This window comes from Mastomys coucha, chromosome X (genome assembly GCF_008632895.1).
Source record: "Mastomys coucha isolate ucsf_1 chromosome X, UCSF_Mcou_1, whole genome shotgun sequence".
Lineage (NCBI taxonomy): Eukaryota > Metazoa > Chordata > Mammalia > Rodentia > Muridae > Mastomys > Mastomys coucha.
In genome coordinates, this window is record NC_045030.1 from 154,086,020 (window position 1) to 154,094,653 (window position 8,634).

Consider the following 8,634-nt stretch of genomic DNA (forward strand, 5'->3'; position numbering starts at 1 on the left):
ACACACAGAGAGAGAGAGAGAGAGAGAGAGAGAGAGAGAGAGAGAGACAGACAGACAGACAGACAGACAGACAGACAGACAGACAGACAGACAGACAGAGACAGAGACAGAGAGGAGAGAGTTCTTATTCTAAGATGTTAGTCTCAGTCTATGCTACTGAGGAACCCCAAACTAGGATATTTGTTTAGTCAGATGGTAGCAACAAACTACAAAAGGACAGAAGAGAATGAAAAATGTTGGCTACCAATACAGGCAAGAGGCGGCACTGCAGGAAAAGCTCTCCTATTTCACATACTTCTTGGAACTGGCCACAGCTCTAACTTCTGCCAAGACAAAGTACTCTTAATATCTGCTATTATGAATCATGACATAGCTCAAGGAATATGCTAGAATCTAGGCACAGCAGCAAGGTTGAATATACTGAGAAATACCAACATTCACATATCTGTTTGGTGGAGGATGTTTAAGGAGTCTATCCTGTCATGGTCCCTGGTGCCTTCAAGTTCAATAGTACCAGAGAGATGAGAATACAGGACAGGCTTCCCCACCATAGTAACCAGTAGCTATCCTTCTGATGCTGGGGCCACAGTAATCCCACTGAAACAATACTTCTGACTCCTTGTAGTCTTCTAAATTCGGGTGCCTGGTGCCCAACAAATCCACAGAGATACTATTAGTAGAAAACAAAGTATTAAGACATATCTTTATCAATTTTCTTTGATCACTAAGTTTTCTATTTCCACATACCATGAGCAAAATATGTGACTTTAGTAGTCTCAGCCGTGAATAAACATATGTCTACATCACATGTCCATCCTCAAAAAATGTTTATTGCAATAGGGTGAAATAGGATAACATGCATAAAAAATGAAAAGAACCTTGATTTAAAGCTCCTGTTCTCTGTTGAAGAGACTAAAGGAATACCAAGTATTATATTGCACATAATATATTGTAATTAAATAAATAAAAAGATTCAAGCATATCTCCAAGGATGAATTCTAGGTGTTGAAAAAAAATCACAGCAAGAAAAAGAAAGTCAGATTTGACTAGTCACATTATATTATATATACTATATTCTATTTAAATAAATAAAAAAGTTTCAATCATATTTCCAAGGTTGATTTCTTGGTATTGAAAAAACTCACAGTGAGAAAGAGAAGATTAGATTTGACTAGTCACAGGAAGTAATTAAAAATTGCTCTGCCACTGACAAATAAAGCCCTCACCCCAAGACCATAACCATTCACTTTACATTCCTGGTCCACTGAGCTACACATGCCACCTCCCCCAGGTAGGTAAGGGCTCCTGGCACCAACAACTCAGCCCATGCTACTCAGACAACACAGTTTCCAGTGCCAATAGGTAAAGGTCCCCCAGATCCAAACCACTGGACCCAACCTTCCCTACATGCCCAGTTCCTGGTGCTGATTTACAAAGGAGTCCTTAACCCTGAACAAATTGTTCACTGCTCTGCAGTTCTCTGGTTCCTAACACTGACAATTAATAGTCCCAAGCCCATCAGTGCCCCAGCCCCACATTCCCATTCAACCAAATAACTCCAATAGTGCAAATTTCAGTCTAAAACCAGAAACAACATGAGAACATGTCCAAGAAAAACATGTCTCCTCCAAAAATTAGTAATCCCATAATATGGACCCAAATGAGGACTTCAAAGAACTCCCAACGAAAGAATTCAAAAGGATGTTTATAACTTTGTTCAAACAACTCAAAGAAGATAAAATCAAAGAGATAAATGAAATAAGGAAGCCAAATTTCTCATACCTAGAAAAAGATGCTAATCTGCATATGAAAGTCCTAGAGAATATCAAATGGACAGGACAAGAAAAGAAATTTCTCATGTGTCTTACTTATTTTTCTATTGCTTTAAAGAGACCATGACCAAGGCAACTCATACAAGTGTTCATTGAGGTTTATAGTTTCATAGGGTGAGTCCATGATCATCATGGTGGGAAACATGGCAAAAGCAGGGAGGCATGGTGCTGGAGCTGGAGCTGAGAGCTTATATCCTCATCAGCAAGTAGGAAGGAGGGAGGGAGGGAGGGAGAGAGTAAGAAAGAGAGAGAGAGAGAGAAGGAGAGAGACAGAGACAGAGACAAAGAGAGAGAGAGAGCACTAAGGAGGAATGCCCTGGTCTTTTGAAAACTCAAAGCACAGTGACACACTCCCTCCAACAAGGCTTAACTCTTCCCAAACAGTTCCACCAAATGGTGATCAAATATATAAACATATAAGCCACATCATGATGTATTTTAAAACTTGTTTGGTTTAGGCCCCCAAAATGGTAGTGATGATGGTTATATTTAGGTGGTGGTCCAGGTTTACACAGGATAAAGAATAAATATTGAAAGTTGTAAGAACAGTTAAGTCATTTGTATAAAGTCAGGCTCATCATACTAACATGTGATTATTTAACAGAAATGTTTAAAGACCAAAAGGCCTGAAAAGATGTATTCCATGTATTCCATGTCAACCAAGACTATTATAACCAACAAAACTGGCCATTGAAATTGAAGGAGAAATAAAAATCAATGATAAAAACAGATTAAGGGAATTTATGGTCACTAAGGCAGCCCTACAGAAAATAACTGAAGGAATATTTTAGTGTGAAGAGGAAAAACACATCCAAGGGATCACAGGCAAAAAAAAAAAGTCAATGAAAACAACATAAAAATCAGCAAAATGATAAGAATTAACACTCATCATTCAACAGTAACTCTGAATATTAACTTTCTCAATTACTCAATAAAAAGGCATAGACTAGCAGGTTGGATCAGAAAACCATAACTAGGCACAAAATGAAACTACCAAACTCCTTGGAAAAGAAATAGCAGCTTTAATAAAACAAAAACAATAAACTCCTCTAATAGAGGACAGGCCCAGCTAGGAAAGCTTATTGCATTATACAAGGACAAATTATGTGTGTGTGTGTATGTATGTGTATGTGTTGGGGGAAGATTTCAGATGTTAGAATAGCCAGGTGGGTTAGCATGGGGAATCTTGTCAGACAAAGGAGGTCAATAATAGTCAGTGACTGTTGTAGACAATAGTGCTCAGCCAGCCGTTAAGGTTTTTCCAAAAAAAAAAAAAAAAAAAAAAAAAGCTTCAGGTTTCTGTTTCTCAGCAAAGCCAAGTCTCCTAGCAGGGTCAGACTCTGATGGAACCTGAACCACCACCTAAATATGGCCATCATCACTGCCATTTGGGGGGCCTTGTCATGAGGGCCTAAGACAAACAGGATCTATTTCTGTTGCCTCCAAAACCATACTTTAATATCAATGACCAATATCATCTTTGGATAGGAAAGGGATGTAAATTCAAACAGATCCTTAGAGACTGAATCTTGCCAATAACCACATGCTCTTGAAAGTGAGTCTCTCCTCAATCAAGCCTCCATTTGACTATGGCTTATTCAACTCCTTGATTGCAATAGAGCATCCAAATCCTGAAGTAGAGGACCAGATTAGAGGTGCCTGGGTCCTAATCCACAGAAACAGTACAACACAAATGTGTGCTATTTTTGGTCATAGCCTTTGCTAGGTTTCTACTGCTATGATACCATGACCAAAAGCAAATTGGGGAGGAAATTATTTCTTTCTGTTTATAGATTATAGTCCATCACCAGGAGAAGCTAAGGCAGAAACTCAAGCAGGAACTGGAGGCAGAACTGAAGCAGAGGCCATGGAGAGGTGCTGCTCACTGTCTTGTTCCCCATGGCTTGTTATGTCTGCTTTTTTTTATACACTCCAGGATCCATAGTGGGCTGGGCCCTACCACATCAACCACCCATCAATAAAATGTTCCCACAGACTTGCCTACAAGCCAATATAATGGCGAAAGATGACATAAACCTCATTTGTACCATTTTAGGATCAGGCCTGATTTCAAAAGGTAAGTCACCAGTCCCAAGAACTAGGCCATAAGTCATCAGCTCCAGGAACAGACCATAAATCCCAGGAACTAGGCCATAAGTCACCTGCTCCAGGAATAAATCATACATTCCAGGAACAGGGTCATAAAACCCCCTCCCAAAAACCAGCTTGGAGATAACCACAAGAATGGGGAAATACCTTATCTAAGGATGGGCCATCTGTGCTGGGAAGTCCTACCTCGTCCTGTGGTTAAATATTCATGATTTAGGAATGCAGACCACTGACCACCTGGCACAATCCAATCAGAAGCCGACCCAAGTGACCTCCCCAGCACCCAAGTGACCTCCCCAGCACCCACCAATGAAATTTTAGATTACCTAACCCACTCCTTAATATAGAAGAACTAACATAGCAGCCAATCAAAATTGTACTAATGTCATCACTTTGGTCCCTGCCAATTACATTAGAGATTACCTAATACTTCTAGAAAATTCCCCTAGCCCTGCATAAAAAGGGGGTCTGCAAGCTCCTCTGTCATCGCCATTTGTATGAATGGTTGACCCCTGCATGCTGATTGCTTCTGCAGAATAAATGCTCTTTGTCTTTGCATTCTATTTGAGTCTGGGATCTCCCTTCAGTGAGTTTTGAGACCCTTACATTGGAGGTATTTTCTCAATTAAGATTCCCTCTTCCAAGATGTGCCTATGTGTCAAGTTGATAAAAGCCAACCAACAATGTCACCAAAATGTTAACCTGTTACATACAAATACTATAAAGAGATTCCTCTGGAAATTAAATAGCAAAAGGTAGATTAAATCAACAGATCAGTTTGAAGTGCCTCTGAGTTTGCCTTGGATTCTCTCTCAGGTCTTTCAGATTGGATTCAACAATGCCCAGAACTGGCTAGAATGATGAATAACTAGAACTAAAGTTGCTGGTAGGAATACAAAATGGTATAATCACTCTGAAAAGAATTTGGTAGTGTCCTGGTTAGCTTTTCTATTGTTGTGATAAACAATAAAAGCAACATGAGGATGAGAGGGTTTATTTAGCTCACATGTCAGGATCACAATAGGAAGCCAAGTTAGAAACTAAAACAAAGCAGGAACTTAGAGGTAGGAACTGAAACAGTCCACAAAACAAACAAACAAACAAACAAACCCCCAAACCTGTAACTTGCTCAGAAACTTTCTTATAATATTATAAAGTTGAACATATACCTACCAACCATACGACAAATTATACTCCAGAGCAGTTCCCATAAAGAAATAAAATTACTTACACAAAAACCTGTATATAGGTTCAGATAGCAAATACTAAAAACAACCAAAGTAGGCAGACAGAGTACCCACAAAACCATAATTTAAGTAATTAGAGGGTATAGACAGGAAGATCAAGAGTTTAAGCCTAACCTCAACTACATAATGATTTTTTTTAATGAGCCAGAAAGACAGCTCCATGGTTTAGAGCACTGGCTGTTCTTCCAGAGAAGCTGGGTTTAATTTTGAGTACCTACATAGTAACCCCCAACTGTCTATATAACTCCAGCTCCAGGGGATCCTATGCCTTCTTCTAACCTCCAAGGGCACTAGGCATTATTTATGAGGATGCACATACATATATGCAGGTGAATAGTCATACACATAAAACAAAATAAATAAATCTTTAAAAACTTCAAAGCAAAACAAAAACAAAGAGGAAAGCATACAAAAGGTGCAGCCCATCCATCTTTTCCTCATTTAACAGATACTTGCTGAATCTGCTCCAGCTATGAAACAGTGAAGCAATGATGAATCAATTTATGATACTCTTCCATATATATTCACAGCAGGACATGGGCAGGCACATAATTTTTTAAAATGAGGTATAAGCATAATGATATGTCCACATACTACTGTAGTCCAGAAAGAAATTAGCTATGCCTGGGAAAACCAGAAAATGTTTCATGGAGTGTAAAAGATAGGAAAGGCATCCCAAGGGTTATGAAAGCATTTCAATATGTAAATAATGCTTCCTGAGATTAAGGAATAAAAAGTGTACAGAACAGAGGGTGGAGACATTATAACCTGGCAGGTAGGTTAGTGACAACTGTGAGCATTCTTATAAATCACAGTCAAAAAAAAATTGAACTTTAACCTATTGGTCAGGAAAGGTAATTTTTAAGATGCTTAATGAGGCTGAAGTAGATAACAACCTGGGTAGAAACTACAGACCCTGCAGAGAATTTTTTATCTAAATAAGGCAGACACCACTTGCCAACAACTCTGTCTCAGGCTACCATCCAGGGATTCTGGCCCAGTATTGCCTAATGCAATTTTTCAAGTGGAGCTAAGCATACTTCTATATGCATGATCTTCTATTTTTAAATGCCCACATGAGTACATTTCAGCACAATCAAGATGCCATAGATTAAAAGGCATACCACTATTTTATATACTAGCAAGAAGGAAAACCATCAGCAATCAAATTATGCCACAAATTATGACACTCCATCAATTTAAAGACATTCTCAAATCAGAGAAACTAAAATGTGAAAAATATGCATCTTAGAAGCAAATTTTCATTTTCTTAAAATCCTGAACAGAGTGTTTGGATTCATTTTGAACCTGACAGATTGCACTCTGTTTAAGTCAAGGGGATCCTGAAGGTAATCTGATTAAATTCAAGCTTCAGGACAATCACTTTGGGGGTCAGCTGGTGATGAACCGGGAGAAAGCTGGCAGCAGGAAGACCAATGAGGAGGCTCCTGTAATAATCCAGGAGATAAATGATAAAGGCTGAATTAAAGCTACAGCTGTGAGCATGAAGAGGATGGTGGGGGTCAAATGTACGAGTTTTATGTAACAAGCCCTACACATGTACAAGTGGGAATAGGAAGTAAGGAAGACAGAAACATCATGGAAGAGTACAAGCTTCCTAGTTTGGAATACGCAGACTCATTATTTGTCCAGTAGTACTAGGTGTCTACCATGTGCCAAGTGATGGGGGTATAATGTTGGATGAGCAAACATAGTCTCTGCCTTCCTGTACCTTACAGTCTAAGAGACAATACCACTGTCATAGGGTGTTAGGATACAGAATCATAAGCAAAAGGAGATAGGCATATTTATAATGGAGAAAACTGATCTGGGTACCAGTGAGACTATTGTTCCAGTGTCCTGTATGCAGTAGAAGCCTAGGTTTCAAGGCCAGGGAATAAACCATGTCTGATGAAGGAGCTCATGTGTTCCGAATAATAGCTGAAATACTTCGGGAAAATAAGATGACCAGGAAGAGCATGGATGGAGAAGAAGGATTTAATAGGGCAAAAACAGAGCACTGGAGGAGAGAGAGAGAGAGAGAGAGAGAGAGAGAGAGAGAGAGAGAGAGAGAGAGAGAGAGAGAGAGAGAGAGAGGAGATGGGATAACAAAGAACAAGGTGCAAAATAAAAAGCTGAGGCACTGTCAAACAAAGGAGGTTCTTAGTACTGTGTGAGTCACACCTACCTTTATCTACAATTCAGCACCGAAGTCAGTACTTGGCAACGTACAATTCCAATTTTCAGAGTCCATGGGTATTTTGCCTGAACTCCAAATAAGCTTATCAGAACTGCTTCTTATTTAAAGAGCTATGGTATTTTAAGTATTGCTACAATCTGTTCCTTTATCCTGTAAGTGCTTACATTTTCCATGTATCTCAGTTTGACATCTAGAATATGAGTCAATGGAAACTCTTTATTTCTTCTCATTTTCTTTCTGTAGGAGCTAAAATCTGCCATTCCAAGACAAAAGTGAAACAGAGTTTATATGGGAATGCATGTCCCTCTCATGTGAATGCACAAGGCAGAAGTGACTTAAACATAGGTGCCCAAGTAGCACTCCAAGACTCTCGTGACATTCTTGAACTTGTCATATGTGAGGATGCCCTGCTCCTTCAGACTCCTTTAGGAAAGTCCTCAGACATCTCCAATGTGGAAGAATGAAGAAACAGGCCTAGAGCTGGTGAGATTGCTCAGTTGGTAAAGGCATATGCTGCCAAACCTGATGACCTGAATTTAATTCCCAAGATCCACATGGTAAAAGAGGAGCCAATACCATCAAGTTGGCCTCTGACCTCCACTCATGTACTACACACACACACTTTACACACTTTAAAATATTCAAAAAGAAGCAAGCCTAGAGAAGTTACACAGCATCCCCAAGATCAGTCTTGTAACTTAGTAGCTAGTTGATACTTTTTTCCATCCCATCAAGACAACACAATTTCTACCCTGTACATAGGCATTAAAGCATCTACCTAAAACAGGAAGTTCACAGGAGTTGGGCCAAATTAACCAAAGAGAGGAAGCTGATTAAAAACTCAGATTATCCCTTGCCTAGCCAGTGCTCACTCACTGCTTCTGTCCACTAAGGGCTCTTACCGTTCATTCCCTCCAGGTTTTATGTTCCACACAGGCTCAAGGAAGCTAGATTCCTAGATCTTCATTTTACTGGTGGCTGAATCATTCAGCATGACCTTCAGGCTAAGGACACAATCCATCTTCACGTTTACAGGCCTTACTTGGGCTTTCCCAGCCTTGTCTGGAATCTTTCAGTGCAAAATTCTAGAATGACTCTTTAATAGGTTGCCTTGGCAACCCCACAATGTAGGATAGAAATATGACAGTCTCTGCCAATGAAACGTGGGCGATGTAACCCAGATGAGAGAACTACTTCTGGCTTGTGGAAAGGTTCTTTAAGCTTTCTTTGGTCATGATTACCTTCC

General features: G+C 39.6%; 1 protein-coding gene across 4 annotated transcripts in view; it reads right to left on the minus strand.

Annotated features, from left to right (window-relative positions):
- Ppef1 (protein phosphatase with EF-hand domain 1) overlaps window positions 1-8,458 on the minus strand; it is a 111,652-nt gene extending 103,194 nt beyond the window's left edge. For all 4 annotated transcript variants that reach the window (XM_031376740.1, XM_031376739.1, XM_031376733.1 and 1 more), the window contains exon 1: window positions 8,291-8,458. In XM_031376740.1, the coding sequence (XP_031232600.1) occupies window positions 8,291-8,297 (7 nt within the window). In that variant the 5' untranslated portion in view covers window positions 8,298-8,458. The remainder of the gene's footprint in view (window positions 1-8,290) is intronic.
- Window positions 8,459-8,634: the final 176 nt, after the last annotated feature.